Source organism: Hetaerina americana, unplaced genomic scaffold, assembly GCF_022747635.1.
Source record: "Hetaerina americana unplaced genomic scaffold, ioHetAmer1.1.p SCAF_72, whole genome shotgun sequence".
NCBI lineage: Eukaryota > Metazoa > Arthropoda > Insecta > Odonata > Calopterygidae > Hetaerina > Hetaerina americana.
Window position 1 is genome coordinate 1,902,051 of NW_027287339.1, and position 19,571 is coordinate 1,921,621.

The 19,571-nt window shown below is 38.8% G+C and overlaps 1 protein-coding gene across 1 annotated transcript; it reads right to left on the reverse strand.

Annotated features, from left to right (window-relative positions):
• Window positions 1–3,856: 3,856 nt before the first annotated feature.
• On the reverse strand, window positions 3,857–12,542 carry LOC139697310 (uncharacterized). The gene is made up of 5 exons (XM_071595976.1): window positions 12,477–12,542; window positions 10,846–11,234; window positions 9,536–9,668; window positions 8,826–9,072; window positions 3,857–7,423 (listed from the first exon to the last, which is right to left on the reverse strand). The coding sequence occupies exons 1-5, from the start codon at window positions 12,540–12,542 to the stop codon at window positions 7,290–7,292; spliced, it is 969 nt and encodes a 322-aa protein (XP_071452077.1). The 3' UTR covers window positions 3,857–7,289.
• Window positions 12,543–19,571: the final 7,029 nt, after the last annotated feature.

Sequence of the window (19,571 nt, forward strand, 5' to 3'; positions counted from 1 at the left end):
GCTTCAGAACCCTGGGAAAATACCACAACAAATGTCCTAGTTTGTCCTGCATTTTACAGCTACCGGCCTATTATCGTAGTAGTAGTTTTGAGGGGAGGCGACCGACAGCTAAGGTCATTTGCGCCATAGGGGAAGGACAGGAAAGGATGAAGGGTGGAGAGAAACCCGGCGTCGGCATTAGCCTACTCTTTACGAAAGGCGCCAAGGGGTCCGCGGCTTAACGTCCCATCCGACGGACGGCGTACTCACTCAAAGTGCCCTCCACAAAGCACCTCAAGTAGGGCCTATTATCTCCTTCAGTCATTGCCTCAATGAAAATATCTCCCCCTTATGATCAAAATCAGTCCAGTGTGTATTCACCCCCTGCCACACGCCCTATGGTGGCTTACGTGAACTAAAAATACTAAAAAAAGCTTAAAAACAATAAATAATAATAGATCTCAAATCATGCGCTCAGCTGTAAACAAGTTCAGCCCCAGTAAATTTATAAAAGATAACAAGGAACCTAGACGGTCCAACGCGGATGTTCGAAAAGCAATGCGACGTCGAATGATATGTCACGCCAAGGTGAAAAATATTTGGGATGATGTCTCTTGCGACAAAAGGAATGAGATCACACATGATCACAACATATCTAGGGCGAATACGAAGAAGGAATTTTGGAATGCGTGCAGCGAATTCAAAAGGGAAAGATTAGCGGAAAATTTGATAGAGAATCCGGAAGCATTTTGGTCGTACGTCATAGAGGTTGTTGTAAGTTCACAGTTAATTCATTCAAAAACGATAAAGGCGAAAGAGTAACTAGCAGTTTGTAAATGGCCAACTAATTAAATTCCTTCTTTCAAAGCGTCTTCTCCAATGTCTCACCGAATGTCTTTGATAGCTTACCAATTTGTTCCCGCAAACCGATGCCGAAAATTGAAATCTCATATGATTGCCTAGAATATTTACTGAAAAATATTAAGCCTAATAAATCCTCTGGGCCCGATCAAATAACCACTCGTGTAAAAAGGAACTAGCGTCGGAAATTGTACCGTATCTGGAAATATAATGTGATTGGAAAACCCCTGAGGTAACGCCAATATTTAAAAACGGAGTCGAGGAGGAACCGAGCAATTGTAGTCCTATTTCCCTCACATTCATTTAGTACAATGTTATGGAACATAAAATTGCTAGTTCGATTGTGAGACACCTCGATAGTCTGGAGTTATTGATGAAAAATCAAAGACGTTTTCCGAAAGAATAGATGCTGCGAGACACAACTTGCGCTTTTTATGTGAATAAATGGATGCGTTGCTCCTGAATCTAATTACGCCAGTAGCCCTTTGCCCTCTGGGATACAGGATTACCTGGACAGAGGGGAGGTTGATGCTTCTAATCTCAAACCTAGTGCGATGGCGTCTTTCAGAGGAAGGCATTTTATTCCCGACGGCTGCTGTCGTTTCTCCAACTCCCTCGTTTTCTCGCACTTGGCTTCTCCCCCCACCTCTTCGGGCACTCTCCAGAAATGTCACCCCTTCCATAGCACCTATAGCGTTCCACTACGGAGTTCCTTCCCCGAGAAACTTCTCGAGCTACCGATCTGCCTATGCTGATAGGACGTCGCTGAGCCGTCTTCTGCGATTTGATATTTTGAAAAATCGAATACAGTTTTACGAGTAGCTGTGCCTCCCCCTTCGCGCCGCTGGCTCACTGCTTTTTCAAAGTTGTTGGATTCTCCCGCAGTCTGAAATAGATTGCTAAATAATTCAGGCTTGTTATGAAAAACATTCATTCCCTGCGCTTCTGAGCAGATTTTCCGCGAGATGGCCTCCAGCTACATAACCTTAATTCAATATGCAATATTGTACCTCAGCCGCCGTTTTTATTCTTTCGGCAAACTAGAAGGAAGAAAATTAGTTAAAACTAATCTTTAATTCACCTCCAGGATTCGAAGCTCAAAGATCCGGCCAAATATATCCTTAAGAGTGCCCCAACTCTTTGGCAATATATTTATAATGATTTCCCTAAGTGGGAACATTTACAAGCACGTTATCCCTTTCCCCTACATTAGGATACTCATAATGGTATGCAGATTGCAGCCATTGCACCACGGGAGGCCATTGATAAATCGAGCAGTATGCTCCTTTCAGGTAGCCTGATGTTTTTTACCTTATGTTTCACTTTGTACCGCCCGGCCGCTCTCCGCTCCAAGGGTCGATTCCGAAAATGACTACTGCTCTTTGCCAGTCAGAGGTGCCACTCCTGGTCCCACACTAAAATGCCGAAACTTCGCCCGCAGTCTGTCCAAGGTTTCGAATAATTCTTACCCTCTGAGACCACTCATGGCTTCAACCAACTCTTCATTTTTCAGCGTGTATATCCACGATTTTCATTAGCCATTCTCCCCAATTCTCACTCAACTGGCCACTCGAAGAGTCACGGTTGACTATTTGCGCCTTAGTTTATGTTGGGGAAAACATTGGCACTTTTAATATCAAAGATACTTGAATACGCCCGTGGGCCAAGTAAGTTCAACAGCGCACGAAGGACGCAGTTGAACTTACTTGGCCCCACTCTGCCTCACTCACTCACCCCTCCTCACTCACCGCCTTATATACGCTCGCAACCGCTAGTGAGGAAGGGGGGGGGGGGTCGGCAGCCCAGCGCACCCCCCTCCTTCGTCTTCTTTTGCGGCGACAAAAGCCGCTTGTGCGAACCGTCAAACACGGCTCACCCCTTCCTATCTTACATAGTATTAGCATCTTGTTTCTTTGACTCCTATGTTCGTAAAAAGATAATTAATTTATTAAAAGATGCAATCAATGTATTATATGCACACGCACACACGGGGAAAGTGCGGTGAGGATATGTGTAGGGGGTAAGGGAGAGAGTGAAGGGGTAAAGATGTGGGGGGATATCAGCTATTGGATGGCTTTAGTAGGCGATATTAACTCGGGAGGTATGAAAGTTTAAAGAACCATATGGAGCTATCTCGTACGTTCTCACCTGTTATGGGTTGGGATTCTAGTGTCAGAGAGGTGGCGGATCGAAAAAGATTTACCGCGTGGGCGGTTGCGTGGCGCGGAGAAGATATGGGGGGAGGTGTGCTAGTGATCTCGTAGATTTGATAATGTCGCCCAAATTCGACGGGTGTTTAAATGAGACAGGTTCAATGGGGAAATGGAAGTGATGTGGACTCGACTTTTTTATTTAATGGGGTAAAGTTCTAGTAATATATGTATGTTGTAGTGGATCTCAGGGAAGAATGTGGTGGTGTCATTAAGGTATTCTGGGTGGTTGGTTTTGGGATGAGGAGTGTATTAGAATTAAAGATTGTCAGTTTGACAGCTTTAACTTTAATATATTTTTTCCTATTGTCTGTTTTTTCCACTCATTACTTAGCAAAAACAGATATGTACTGAACTTATTTTAAAAAATTTAACCTTTTCACCATCTAGAATCACTTTTCTATTAAAAATATTCAGATCAGTGCAAAATATACACTTTCAACTACCACTGTGTCAACAATCAGATCAATGTTTTTGGATTAGAAAGCATTTATGTTTTTAACTGCTATTGCTAACATACTTTGCTAAATATTTGAACATAATTCATATATTTTTTATCTATTCCTTCCTGATGTCATGACAGCTACCTTCCTATCAGATGTGTTATTGGCCTTCACTAGATGGTGAATATGTTATTGCATTGTTTTTACAAATTTTTTCCTATTTATTCTGCTTTCGATACATAGGTGACCTCATTGATCGACTAAATGCATCCTATATGAAATGGACATGCAACATTGAGTGTCCCTGTAATGAAACACTAGGTGAAAGGACAGGTGCTAGAAATCAAAGATATAAACAAGATATTATTTTTTGTTCAACTTTATTATGCAGTGTGCAAATTCCACAGGCAGCATTTCTTGTTTTCACATATCTGACAGGTTTGAATTTCAAAATTTTGCATTAACTTTAGCTTTATTGTTTCTTCTGAACATGGTCCACAGAACAATATGTCATTGTCAGTTTAAAAGTCCTTTTTAAATCACTTGCTTCATTGTGGCACCTAGAGCAAAACAATTTCAAAACATTTTACCTTCACTAGATGTCATCAACTGGCCAAATAAAAAAATGTAAATCAAGAACTCAACAAGTTTTTAATTCATAAGATTAAAATTAATTGAAAACATGAAGAGCACCTTTTGTTCAATTTCTTGTTTAATATTCCATCATACCAAAATTGTATAGTTAAATATTTGCTCACCCACAGATAAAACTATAAAAAAACAATGTCAGAATCTTTATATTATATTGTTAATTATATTTTTTGATTTTCTACAAATGATAGAATGGATAAGCTAAAGCAGCTATGGACCAACAATTAACAATCTTCCATTTTTCACTTTCAAGTGAATTCGACTTCAAACTTTGAACATGAGGTCTCAACGTGTTCAGTTTTCCTAAAGAATATCACCATACCATGAATCACCTCTGAAACCCCTAGCACTGTAGCATTGTATTAAGCCACAAATAAATAGGATATCTTTATCATTCTCAAAGTCTTAATCACCATCATGATCACGATTCTGTGAATCAAGTTGTTGTTCACTTATGATACAAGGTGAAGAGTCGTATTTGCACATCAAATATTTTTCTACACTCAGCCTTACACTTAGAGTTAATGAGGTTATATACAAAAGACGTGCATCCCAGAATTTGCTATAAGCACTCATTAGGTTCACCTGCGAAAATGACATTTGAGAACTCATCTTCAGCGCTTCCACAACTACTTGCACTGAAGTCAGCTCTCTTTAAGCTACACCACAACTAATGATTACTTCAACATCAATGCAGGAATAACCAGTGCCAGTACATGCTCATACAATTTAATGATTGGGTTTCAGAAACTTCAGGTCACCATTGCCAGGTTGACTTCCGCATCATATTTATTCCAAATATTGCGTCACTTCATTTCAACTCTTATACTTCAACAGCAATCATAAGCTGAGGGCACCTTTGGCACAAGCAAACATCATAGTAAAATTAGTCATTGTTACTTGGAATATAACTATAAGCCTATGAATTGAGAGGATAATACTTAGACTATATGTATTGCTGTAATGAACATTTTTCATACTGTAATCAGTATATTTTCTATAACAACAGTGACAGGATAGAGTCAATTTTGCAAATTTCACCTTATGCAATTGCATAAATATAATTTGCTTGGAAACTCAAGCTAACATATTTACTACATTTCTTAGATAAATCTCAGTTGTACTTTCGTGCAACATTATGAAGACCAATTTAAAGGAGGATTTAATTCATTCACCGCAATCGGATTGTCAAGACAAGTCCATACAACTTGGCACATTTTAAAATTTCTTCCTTTTACCAAATATCTCCACACAATTCTAGAAGTCTAGAATAATTGAGTGAATATTTTAATGTCCTTCACTTGCACATAAAACTCCATGCTTTGTAAAGCACACTGACTGCAAAATACACATTTATTTTTAACATTAAATCGTATGCCATCACTAGTTGTAAGTAGGAAAGGGAGGAAGCAAGGCATTTAAACCAATGCTCACACCTTATTTCATGCCCAGAAAGCTTTACAACAAAATAATAACTTTAGTTGTCTTGAATAACAATAATTGCACTTGATTATTTTTCTATCTATCAGAAGTGGATTAAAAATTTACTGAATTTGTCAAAATGAAAAAAAAATCTTTTGGAACTTGAAGGAAGTTGTACTTATGTGTGAATTTATATTAAGAAATACACTAAATCTGTTTAAATCAGAAATAGGTGAATTCAGAGTACTCCGACACATTACAAAACAATTGTAAATAATTAGGTATTATTTTTCTACAGCAAGAGGGACATGCATAAAATAAGAGAGTCAAAATTATATTGGCATATCAGATGAACAACAGGAAGGAACATTGATTATAAGAAGTTGAGGAAATTAAGTGGATAATGGTTTAATAATGTGTTATAAATGTTAACTCAAACTTTATGGCCACATAATTATAATCTTCTACTTTCTATGAAAAGAAAGAAAATTATCTTTACAAAAATATGTCCCATCCTTATCCTTCTAAGATTATTAAAAAATCACAGACTTTTTTTTACATCTAATATATGACAGTTTTAGCTGACACTTTTAACTTTGCTTAAAAAGTATTTGAAAACATTAAATTAATGACCAAAAATAAAAAATAAGATGCCATTATTACTTCACCTTATGTTTCTAAGTTGAATTAAAAATGGGACATTTAGCTTGTAAGCATGTAAGTAATTTGCTCTGAATACCACACCAAATTAAATGCGGGAATTGGGTGACTATGATTATCATTTTAGTAATAATCTGGTTTTGCATGATGCCATGACCTTTTTTTTTCTTGGCATAGCATGACTGACTAATTCATTGGGAGAATGCAGCTGTCAACCTTTAATTAAAAAAAATTGCAGCATGTTGCCGTTGTTACACCACACTCATTTCACACCCACATCCATGGCACCAAAATCTTTCCAAGGAGGATCTCAGATAACCACGTTGCAATCCATGCAACGAATCTTAGTCTTGTAGATATATGCTCAGCTAAAATGCAATTCACAAGTCTTGGTGCTTAAAATCTTGAAAATGACTAATTCTCCATTCGGTCATTCAGCCAGGTTCCCCTCGATTTTCCTTGAGTGACAGCCACCAAATGCAATGCCATTCATACCTCTCGCTCACCACGCATCTGACAGTTCATACATCTGCAGGTATCAAACCCCTTCCGTGCGCACATAATTCCACTCTCGCAACAAACACACCCCATACTCTCCCTCACCACACTGACCCTCATCTCTCAGTCTCAATAATATATTCAGCTCAGAGGGAGGAGGACAAAAATATATAAAAAAAATACATTATTCTTAAAAATAAAAAAAAGCTTCTGACTAATTACTCCACACGAGGAAAGGACAGTAACCATTTCACACTAGTCGGGCGGATCCCATTCTCCCTGCGGCTCTAATGACACCACTTTTTTGGGCATAGCCCAATTAAAATCATTATTTTTTTCCAACAACAACGGAGAAGATGAAGTTTTTTTGGGTGGGCAGTCATGTATCTAAGCAGGAATATCAAGGAATCCAGTCGCTAAGCCACTTGAATCCTCATTTTCTCTTGATCCACCATTTGCTCCTCGTGACTCCAAATCGGTTCAGTGAAAACACCTTGTGCTTCCAAAGTCCGTGATCTTTCTCCTCCAATATCCAGGTAACCCTGCTGCCCAGGAAGCGGAACACTCACTCAGCCGGTGCCAGGATGTGCTTAGGCAAAATGACCAATGTAAACGCCACAAATGTGACTAAAACTGGAAGCAGTGATGGTACTGAAGCACCACTTGTTGTCTTGACACTTGTCTTTTCCTTGGGATTGGCTGTAATATGAAAAGGAGGGATTTAAGACTTCACACAAAGTGATTCATACTTACAAGTTTTAGTAGATAATGGTTTTTAAATATTCATTTACAAGAATGAATCTGTTTCATAGTAGAGAATACAAGAACACAAGAAGCTAATCTTCATTTAACCATGAGCTTATCATCGCACTGTTGTGCAAACACATTTAAACTTCATTAAAGCTGAAAGTGGTCTAACAATTAATTATTAATTCATTATTTTCAAAAAAGTTTTGGTGTAGTTTTAGGCCAAAATCAAATTGTACAAACGGATTTCAATAATTCAATTAGAAATATTTAAGACAAGTAAGAGTAACCATCACATATGTGGAAAATTAGGACAGCAAAGAGGACCTTATTCATTATTAAAAATAATACCAGCATGAAGTGTAAACAAGACACTCACTAAGACAGATGCAATCGCATACATTTCACGAGGAAAAAAATTACTTTATTCTCACTTGATTGCTAAGATTTTAAGAAAGAAAGCTAGGTGGCTAGGCTATCATGTATCTCTCTTTAGAAGATAGCCAGATTCCTGTAGAAAGCAGTCGTTGGTAGCTATTGTGAGTTACTGAAGTTACCACCTAATTATGTATATAAAAAGAAATATTCCTGGCTTCTGTCTTAACCTTTTGCATAGACGATTCAAGCAAAATAAAGCCATATCCATTTTTAATCCACCTTGGGCAGCCAAGTGAATCTCACTATATTCATTTCGCTGTTCCCTTTTCACATTGCATGACATTCACATTGTATCCAATGTGTATGATTCTGCCTGCACCACACACCTTCGCCAGTGTTTCCACTTAGGACATATGTAGCCTAATTTTACTAAATCTAAATTGATTTTGAAAAATATTATCAGCTATTTATTTTTTTACATTTCCTTCGAAATAATTTCAGGTTTGATATTTAGGTTTGCCTTTTGCTACAAAATTTTACCTTTTTGATAAATCTCAGAATTAACTCCTTATTTGAACTCTTTTGGAATTGTTTTGACACTTTACCTTGACTGAAACCCAAACGTGATTAATATTTAATTTAATGTTTCAAAAAGAATCAAGAATATAGTAACACATATTGAAAACTAGCCATTAAAATCCACAGATTTCAGGAGAACCTAAGATATCACTTTAGAAACTCTGCACACACTGAAGAAAATACCAATGGTATGATAAAATACATGACAAAGGAGATGAATGGGTCTTAGAAAATGCCACAGAATGGTAAAGAGGGGACAAAATTTGGCAAAAGCAGTATTAGAGATATTAATGGGCACTTAATCTATATCTTTTCATATTTACACTCAAAATTTTTGTACATTTGGGATATGAGTTGATATGAAATCTCAACTATTTGTGATAATGTTGTGACTCACCTGAGTCTGGGTTTGTAACACCTGGCCTTTCATAAGGAGGCTCACCAGATCCCGAACCTTGAATGTTCCATCCATCAACGTTAGCATCTTCATCATCGTTCCAGTGAGTCATTGGGCGGTGACCACTACCAGAGCCCTCCTCTTCCTCTTCCAACTCATCCCTCCCTCCAGAACCTCCAGACCCTCCATGCCCTTCCAGGACTAATGAAGCAGACTCTGGATTGGATGTCAGTTGGCTCAATAACACCTTTAGATACAATAAAATGAACGTTTGAATAAGCCATGAAAACAATTTTTCTACTTTGGGTAATAATCAATAGAAGGAATAATTAATAGCAATTAAGAGTTTTATTGTCATCATGCCCACATCATTAATTTTATATCATGATGTAATATTTTCATTTTTTTGCGTACTTTAAATAAATCTTTATTTATTTTAAAATGGCAAGAATGATCTTTGCAATAATATTGCTTCAGTAGTACGCAGTTGGGCTTTGAATGTTATCAGCAGCTGTATACATTTGATATCATAAACTGAACCCCAATAATACCATTACACAGTAGCACTACATCTTACTCCCAAGAAGGATTAAGAAGTATTGACTTAATGCTTGCGACTGAATGTGATACTTCCTTCACACTTGAGTGAATGAATGCGAAAACCAATGCAAATTTATAAGGAAAACAACCACATAGTTATTTGTTAGTACCTGTCTAACATGGCGCAGACGATCACTGAGTCGAGCAATTTCTGGATCTTGAGCCCTATGCAAGGCAGTCCATGAAACTTCAGGATTATACTTTTGTGCACTTAAGCTGGAAGCAACTACAGTTTTTGTGTACCTGTAGAAAATAAAGTAAAGGTATTATTAAGGGAAAGTAAACTTTCCTATTGTAATACAATAAATTCTGACATTTAGGATAGTTGAAGATTATAAAACTTGCACTTTGATAGTAGTACATTGTTAATTCTGTAACATTATAGAAAACTATTCTCTGTATTAAGAAAAAGTTCATTTGATTCTGGTATGTTTTTGTGAAAAATTTTATGGCATGGTTAAATTTTTTAGGCTCAAGGTTAAGGAAACATTCCCCATCCCCCACTATAAGTAACACATCCCAATGGCCACAATTTTTTTACAAATGAATGAAACAGTCAGAGATTTAATATTGAAAAAAATATTGGCCCATAATTTACTTCATGCGCAGGTGTGTGTGAATATGTTATACCATTATATTACAAGAAAAATGACCCAAGGGCTGTTTTAGATTGGTGAGCGTGGAGCTCACCTTGTATCAAGCCTGACAGCTTGTGATATTCACTCATTCAAGGTTTAAGATTCCAATTCCCTTTGCCTTTTCCACTTTTCTTCTCCCTAAGTCATTTATGATTCTCCCAAGAAGTTCTGGCCTCCAGATAATGACACTGCTTGGATGTTTGATGAAGAAAGATACCCTCCAGGATTTGAACTTGGGAACCTACAGTCAGCAGCCATATAATCTCTAGGCTAGGCCACAACACCACTATCATGTAAACAAATAGGACGAATTTAAATCTTTTAAGGGAAAAAAATGTGTCCCCCGTAATACTCTATTCACAGAACAGCATGAGTGGCAAGGAGTGAATTTAGGCTTAGTAAAGTTCCATTTATATTTCTGCCAAGTTGCCATTTTAGATGGCAATACCATGCAGAGTAATTTTAACAATGTGTTTCATCTGAAAACATTTGATTGTTTACCAAGACATCTCATGTAGGTAATGGTAATTTTTAACAACATTATTCTGACAAAATTTCTTTTTAAAATGAAGGATGGTCATCGTTATGCCATTCCGACATGGCGATTAGAGGCGAAATTCCAACTCGCAGAAACATAAATACCTTTGTTAAGTTGTCGATGGCCCTACAAATTTTTTACCATTCAATAGGGGAAATCATGTCTCATAATATATGTATTAATCGGAGGAAGCGATCGGTGAGCCTTGAAATAGAGGCATCACCCCCAATAAGAGGCCACTTACTCTCCAACGCGCTGGCCGTTCCAGCAAGCCGCCGTCTCTCCGGTCTCCGCGAAGCCTTCGTCCGAGCACAGCGTCTCCGCGAGGGTGCCGTAGAAGCCGCGCGACCTCAGCAGGCCTGACAAGAACCTCCGCAGCACCGTGTCCAACTTCTCCTCAATGATTGTGTCCTCGTTCGCCACCTTGCCCACCACGCCCTCCGTCACGCTCTGCTGCTCTCCCTTCGGGCCCCCTTTGGCGCCGCCCTCCTCCCACCACTCGCCGCCCTTACCGCCCCTAGCGCCCTTCTTGCCCGGACGCCTCTTGGCGCCGTCCCCGCCATGCGCCGTCCGGGCAGCCAGGTCTTCCTCGTCGGACGTCGTCCACCGCGCCTGACCGCATGCCCTCTTCACCTGCAGGGGGAAAGGTGAGGATGGAATGACGTCAGTAGAGAGATTAAGCGTGGAACTGATAGATTTAAGAGATATCATTTTTTCCACGAACGATAGGGGATCATAATAACATTTTCCGACCGCGGTACGGTCATGTTCGGGTAAAAACTATTCTGGTTTGTATTCACCCCCTGCCACGCACCCTAGCGATGGCTTGCAGGGTACATAAATTAATTAAAAAAATAAAAACGCGAAAAATATACTGTTAATAACTGTCAGCTCTTTATCTGGAGTTTCTGTTGTATCCACCACTAACAAACTTGGACGACTAGTCTTTAATTGAAGGGTGAGGGCAGGTATCAACAACTCAATCCGGATAGAATGCGGATGGAATTAACTCCTTTTCCTGCAATCGTGAGAGAATTTTGATGGGTGTTCCAAGGGGGGTTACCTGGATTTGAACCCGGGACTCTCTAGTCAGTACTCTTTACCCACTGGACTACCAAGATTGTTCATAAATCACGTGAGCATATTTTTATCCATTTCATTGATCCTCATTCTCCCCTTGTAGTATATAGTATATGTACACGATCCCTCCCACTCATTTATTTTGTTTTCATTGAGATAGGATCCTGCAAACTACCACTAAGGTGAGTGGCAGGGGGTGATTACGTACCAGACTACTTTTGACCAAAAATAGTTGACCCCCTAACGCGAGGTGCTGGCTATTTTTTGCTGAGTTGATAGGTGGTGTTGCGGTATGAACGTCAACATCTGTATAGTCTGTATATCGCGGTTAATGTCCCTCTGCTGAGTCCTTATCCGCCATTCATGAATAAGCGACCGAATTAGGAGAGATGGGAATCAGATTCTATCGGTCATCTTTAAAGTATTTTGACACGAGATGGGCTGTACTCGATTCATTTCACTCTGTCGTGAGTCTAGTGGTTATCAGAGTATAAGGATTCACATGCTGGTTTATTTTGGACATTATCCGAAAAATCAAAAGGAGTTTTAAATTAAATACATTCTCAGAAAAGGGGGGGAAACAAGTAAAGAGGAAAATCTGAGACCAATATCCATCCTCTCCAGCTTGAGTAAAATTTTCGAAAGGATTGTAGCACCGCATATCAGGAGACACGAGGAGCTAAATGAAGTCTTACCGCAAGAACAGGTCGGATTCCGCCAAGGATACTCAACCGAACAACAAATTCATAGAGAGACAGACTTTGTAAGTGATGCTTATAATGAAAAGGAACGAACTTTTGGCATCTTCCTTGACCTGTCCAAGGCTTTTGACAGGGTCTGGCATTCATAAGATGGAGACATGGAATTTCCCTAGATGGACGAAGTCTTACTTAGACGGAAGGACATTCAAAGTTAAATGGGGAGAATAAAAAAGCAATAGCACAACTGCCAAAGCTGGTGTCCCACAAGGATCCATATTAGGCCCACTGCTTTTTAACATTTACATAGCAGACTTCCCAATACATAGAAATGACTGGCGAAATATAACTGTCCTCTACGCTGACGATGCCGCAATCCTGGTAAAAGGAAAAAATATCAACTTAGTTAAAGAAAGAGCGCAAGACGCATTGGACGAAATAATATCATGGTATAGGAAATGGAAAATGCACATAAAAACAAAAAAAAACCAAAGCAATACTTTTCACCCATCCAAAATCACCTAGAACAGCTTGTGAATGTATCAGGATTGGACAACAGCCTATTGAATGGAGTAATAGCATCAAATATTTAGAAGTGGTCATAGATGATAGATTGAATTTCAAAACACATATTAAACAGATCCGAGATAAGGCGGCCATTATAAGATCGCAATTGGCACCAATCCTCAGGCAAAACGCCACCCCTCAAGACATAAAAGTATTAATATATTCGACAGTAATAAGACCAGTATTGATTGACCTACGCAGCACCTGCGCGAATGGGACTAGTCAGTAGATCCCTGATGGATAAATTAAATAGTACTGAAAGGAAGACACTAAGACTGGCGTTTGGTCTTCCCCCATTGGAAGAAAATGAGATGGTATATCAAAATACAAACATAGAAAATCTGTCCGAATTTTTACTGACAAAGAGTAAAAATTACTTTGATAATTTAAAAGAAAACACAAATGGCGCTATGACATACACAAAAATTAATAAAATTGGCCCCTATGATAAACACAAAGGACCAAATAAAGTTATACTCCTAAATCACGAAAAATAAATAATTAAATAAATAAAAAGAGGGCAATATAACGACGCTGGTGGTGCTCCAGGAAGAAATAGGAATTAACAATTGTGACGCAGAGCATAAACCCAATTAGGCGACCTCTGAAAAATAAAGCCGCCTGAAAAGCGGCAAGGCATGTCGTCGTCGTCGTATTATACGAATTCACAATAATTATTTTATATAATTCCTTTCCTCTTTCACCCTTTGGGCTGAAACCAACCACTGACGCAGAGGTCTTATCGAAGTATATGTATCATGTGAATACAGTTTCTTCAAAACTAAGTAGAGTTACTTTTCAACATTTGCTCTGCAACTTATCAAGTTCTTAATTTTTCACTGATGAAACCATGCTATTTCGGTTGTTTTTCCCCAAAGAACTGGGTATTTCTGATCATTTAATGCATATGGTAGAAGGCTCTCATGGAAAAGGATGAAATATTGGATTTTAGTAAGACAACTACCATGGTAGGGAAATTTTATCACACTCATTTGATAGAGAACACAGCGTTAAAATAGGACATTTGATCTAAATGAAATGGACCATGGGCAAGTGGAAAGATCCGGAGTTCAAATCCCGGTCTAGAAAATATTTTTTCACTCGTGATCTACCTGATTCCGCCTTCCCCACTTCTTGTGTTTGTCCTTTATGTGTGTTCCTATCCCTTTTCCTTATATCTGTTTCTACATGAATATAAATAAATAAATAAATAATTATATATATATATATATATATATATATATATATATATATATATATATATATCTTTATACAAGTATATATATATATTTATATATCTATATATATATTATATATTTATATATTATATATATATATATATATATATATATATATATATATATATATATATATTTATTTATTTATTCGCGAGGAAACAGGAATCCCTAAGATATTAGCAGAAAAATATGAAATAATACGGGATTTTACGTTGATTGAAGCAACAGAAAGTACATTGATTTGATTTCACCTCTGTTAATAACGGACTAGGAATAGTCTGTAACATAAATTAAAAACTCCTATCAGACATAAATTAAGGACAACGTGTAGCACCAAAAGCAATGTAATTCCAAATACTAGGCATGATACAAATACCCACGAAAAGTATTGATAAAGAAATAAGCGACCTAATATTCTTACGGGGATCATTTAAATTTATAATTGATTTTCCGGAGGACAGGAAAACTAAGTAGATGTTGCATTGATAGCTCTTGAATATGTATGCGATGCAAATCAATCTACTTCACTGACTTGAATAAGGTTAGCTACCTTTGAAGATCTATATTCTCGAAATAATACTATTTCTATTCCTGAGCAAATAAATTATGGACTTACATAGATGGAAAATATTCGCATAATGGCCAACGGCTGGGAAAGACCTATGCCGCGAATTCAAAGAACACCTGGCTGAGGGCAACACTTCGTTGGAAAGAAATTGACGACGAGCCCTCGGCGCTAAGAACGCCCATCCACCCGAATGCAACGGAACGGGACGCACTGCCTCCCTCCCGGAGATCATCCTATTTACTTAGTTCCCGTATCCGAGACGATTCCCACGGGGGACGGGACTCCTCCTCGAACTTCCGGGGGGGGGGGCTTCTCCTCCTCCGGCGAAGCAATACTAGCGCCGTTCGCTGGAGATACTGGAGGGGAAACGAGGAAGGAATCCACTGGAGCCACACACACTCCACGGCGCATTCCCGAAAATCGACTCGTCCCCAATTCCCTTTGTCGACGCGAACCCTCACTCCTCACCCCGCCCGCCGGAGGAGACATTTTGTTGCCTCGCAACGCTCGAGGGGAAGACCTTATTTATTTTACGAAGAGGATCCATTTGAGATGAACCCACTCAGGCCTGAGACTTTCTGGGGTTAAATAAACTTTCACTAACGCAACAATGATTTATTGTACTGTAAGATGATTGCCATGCTGATGCGTACGCTGCTTTGTTTGTGCCATTGAGTCGGTCACACACGGAGCAGGAAACCAAAAGACTGGGAACATCTATTCCAAAAAAGTGAGTGTGGTAAGATCGCTTTAAGACTTGTCTCGCAAAAATTGGGGCTAAATGTAAAATTTGTACCATCTGATCACGTTTAACCTCTTAAGGGAAATGAAAGGTAAACAAGATGAGCTAACTTAAGTAGATAAGTATTTCCGTTCATAAAGATAAAGAGTTTAGTCGAATATTTTAATAGTTGTTACTCATACGCAATCATTAATAAGGAACCAGACTATATATTGTCTAGTAGCTTTCTTCTCATTCCCATCTAACGGAACGGAAAATAATGAGGGATGATTCATATTGTATCATTCTATTGGTAATCTATCGGATAAGGTAGGTTTTGGATAGACACAGCAACCAAATCATTATTTTGTGAACGAAACGCAACCTAACATCCTACTCTACAACAAGCCCCTCTTTATCGTGTACTTCCTTCCCCCATTCATTCCGTCCAAAACCCCTATCCTAATCCTTCCTCGTTTGCCTAAAACTCTTCCCTCAATCACAACCTTCAACATCCCACTGCTAAGTTGAATCGAAAATTAAATAAAATTTACTATGGTGATAGAGATTCATCTCCGAGTTATTGAGTATTTTTTTCAAATCAACTAAAGGTGAACTAAACGCCAAACTACAAAAGAAAATGTCCTTCTCTAATAGAGGCTGAAGTCATTAGACTTTTTCTGAGAACTGAATAATCGTTTAATAAGTGATTCCGTCTTAGAAATCCTAGACATTTTCATTGGATTTAACAGCTCATCACCAGGCTCAAGCCAACAGGTAAACGCGTGAGCGCTGAGGTTGAGTTCGCCTTTAGGGGAATTAGGACTGGGGAAGAATTCCACGGTAGGGGGAGTTTGAAGGTAGGGGGAACCGTGTATTTGGGCATTGGATCACTCTCGGTGAAAGTAGTCCGGCATTCCATTCAATCGTCCAGGATGGTGGTCTCCCATTCAAGTGCCCTCCACTCAACTCCCAAACAGAGATCGTCACACCAACAAAATATATCGGGTTTTCAGATCAATCCCATTATGGAATCTCGAGTTTCGGCGGACAGTTTAAGGGGGACAGTTACAGGGGTACGTTTCACTCGCAAACGTTTCGAGAATTGAAAAGTAACCCCTTCCCCAAAAGTATTTAAGAAATATGAATACACCTACCTGGTGACAGTCACACTTACGATAATTATATCACACTGGAACTCAATATTATGTTTTCCAGATTTGGTGCTTCGTGCGCCATATGTGGTAAAAAGTCAACAAAGGCAAGAGGATACGTTTTATTGTGTGCATTTTATTGCACTACCCGATGAATCAATCATTCCCCAACACATTCGTTGCCTCAAAATTAAAGATCCTTAATCTTTTTACGAAGATTCCCACCAAATGATGAGGTGAAGTCTCTTAAGCGATGATATTGAAACATCCCATCCCATCTTACTATGATAGGAAAGATAATGTAAATATAATTGGAGAGATTAAGTGCTGAAGAGATAGATTGAAAATTTCATTTTCAAACGAATTTTAGGGAATCGGAATAATTTTATCTGACTAGGGGGGGGGAAGTATTTAGCGTCAAAAGTAGTCTGGCGTACGGTCATCCCCCACCATACACCCTAGCGGTGGTTTGCATGGTACTATACATGTATGTAATGCAGCGTATCATACTTTTTGAGGAAAGAATTATTGTCCACTCAACTTCTGCATTTTTTGGTTGTAAATAAAAGTAATATTCATTTAACCTTACCGCACTATACTACAGAAATTATTTCTATTTGATTTCAAATTCAATTTCCTTTTCATTATTTCAAGCAGAGCGAGAATCAAGCCATTTCAGCTTTTCATTTTGTCCGAATTCTTCTCGATGTTGTCTTTCCATATCCATCCATCTTTCTCTCAGACTCTTCCCGGAGACCACTCCGGGTGTCTTTTCATTATCACGGGCGACCTTACGGGGAACCATTCTTCATCCATTTTCATCATCTGCCCAAACTATACAACTCTTATCCCTTCAGTGTCCTCTGATGATTTGTCAAATACGTTTTTTCTCCATAATTCTCTTATTGATCTCGCCTTCGGCACTCCTAACAGACACATACCGAAGGCTCCAATTCCTAAGTAATAATTTATCTCTCTATCACTTGTTCTTCCACTGACACAATCCAAATGACTGCCATAGAATGAATATCCTGCATTATACGTGTACATTGCATATATATTTGTATATACGAGGGTCATCCGGAAAGTAGTACCCGTTCGTGAAATAAAGACACAAAAGTAAATATTAACAAACATAAAAAATTTTATTTGAAAGAGGATACTTTAAACTACTTCTCAACATAATCTCCAAGCAAATTAAGGCATTTGTCATAACGTGTGACAAGTTTCTGTATTCCTGCTGCATAGTCCTTCGCCGCCAGCTCATTGAGATACGCGAGGGACCCATCTTGCACAAATTTTTGCATAATGCAGATGGTGTTTAACAATTTCATGAACAATTGTTCGAGAAACATTGGGAAAATGCTCACAGATGTCATCAATTGTGACGCGCCGATCGTTCCTCACGAATTCGTCAACTGAGCTCACCAGTTGGTCTGTAATGACAGACGGTCTCCCCGAACGCTCATCGTCGTGTGTGTTCCCCCTCCCCATGTTGAAGTTGCGACACCACCGCCGAACAGACGACTCGTCCATTACATTGTCTCCATACACCTCCTTTAATTGGCGATGAATATCACATGGGCGAACGTTTCTTGCATTGAGGAATTTAATCACTGCCCTCACTTCACAACTGGCGGCGTTCTCAATTTTTTTAAACATTTTAAACAATCACAGAAACAACACAGGCAATGCTAGCGTCACGCAACTTGGCTCAGAGAAGGCAGACAAGCCACTGAAGCTATCTGACCTCGTCCAGCGGCTACTCGCGTCGTCAGCACTTCATGCGGCACGAACGGGTACTACTTTCCGGATGACCCTCGTATATATATATATATAACGAATTGGAAAAAGAGACAAAAATTAACTACACGGCATATTTCAAGGCAAGAAAATAGGGAAAGGAGTAATTATAAGAGGTATGATAAAGTGTGAAAAAAGGAAGGTTGTTCATTTGGAAGTATTCGCTGATTTCCGATTTTCGTTTAAAGATTACCACTTGGAGTTCTTTATCACTGCTCCATTTGTGTCTGATTAATCTGTCCTCTTGTATTTATTTTTCGAAAATAAGTACCACTTCTATCATTTCATTCTCTGACGCTAATTTAATAGGCATAATTGCAGCGTCAAATTCAAATTTTTGTCTGTCATTACCTTATAAGATAATAGTACCATGATTTACGAAATCATTGCGTTACCTTTCACGTCCTCAATATATAATGAAATCCTTCTACCAACCACACACATAAAGTATCTGAGAGAGCGGATGGGGTATTTATTCATTGCCGCACTAGTCCTACAAATATATTTTCCACCCAATTCATATCATAACATTATAAAAAAATAGCTTACAATAAAGCCTATGCTTAATCTATACCTTCTTCAGAGGAAAATGGGGGGGGGGAATAATAATAAGAAATCAAGCCTAAGGATCCGGTAGTCTGGCTGAACATCCAATCGCTGAGCGACAATGCACGTCCTTTCGCTCGTGGAGTGATGAGTTTTCTCCCCACGACAATGCGCCGCCTGAAATGTCGATTCGGGACAAAAAACGGAGGGAAGCACTTTCATCAATCAGCGAATGGATTTACACCATCTGGAGGGAAAAGAGGTAACAGGATGGAAACGGCTCCGCAGCGTTTGTAGAATAGGTATGTTTATATTGATGGAATGGAAAAAAATGAATTTCTCTCTTCCTCGCTATTATTATCTCCTTGAGCATCAGATACACATCCTCTCGTGCCTATCAAAGCGACAAAGCTCTCTTTTTGCCGCCAAAGATGAGCTTAGGCGTCCCTGATTCATTCGTCGAACGACGTAACAAAAAGTTATTGAACCGAATAAACGATGTAGTTTGCCTCTACGTTGATCAACTTGAACATTTGGTAATGTAGATATGGGAAGTCATTGAGTGGTGGTCCAAACCGGTCTAGGGACTGATTAC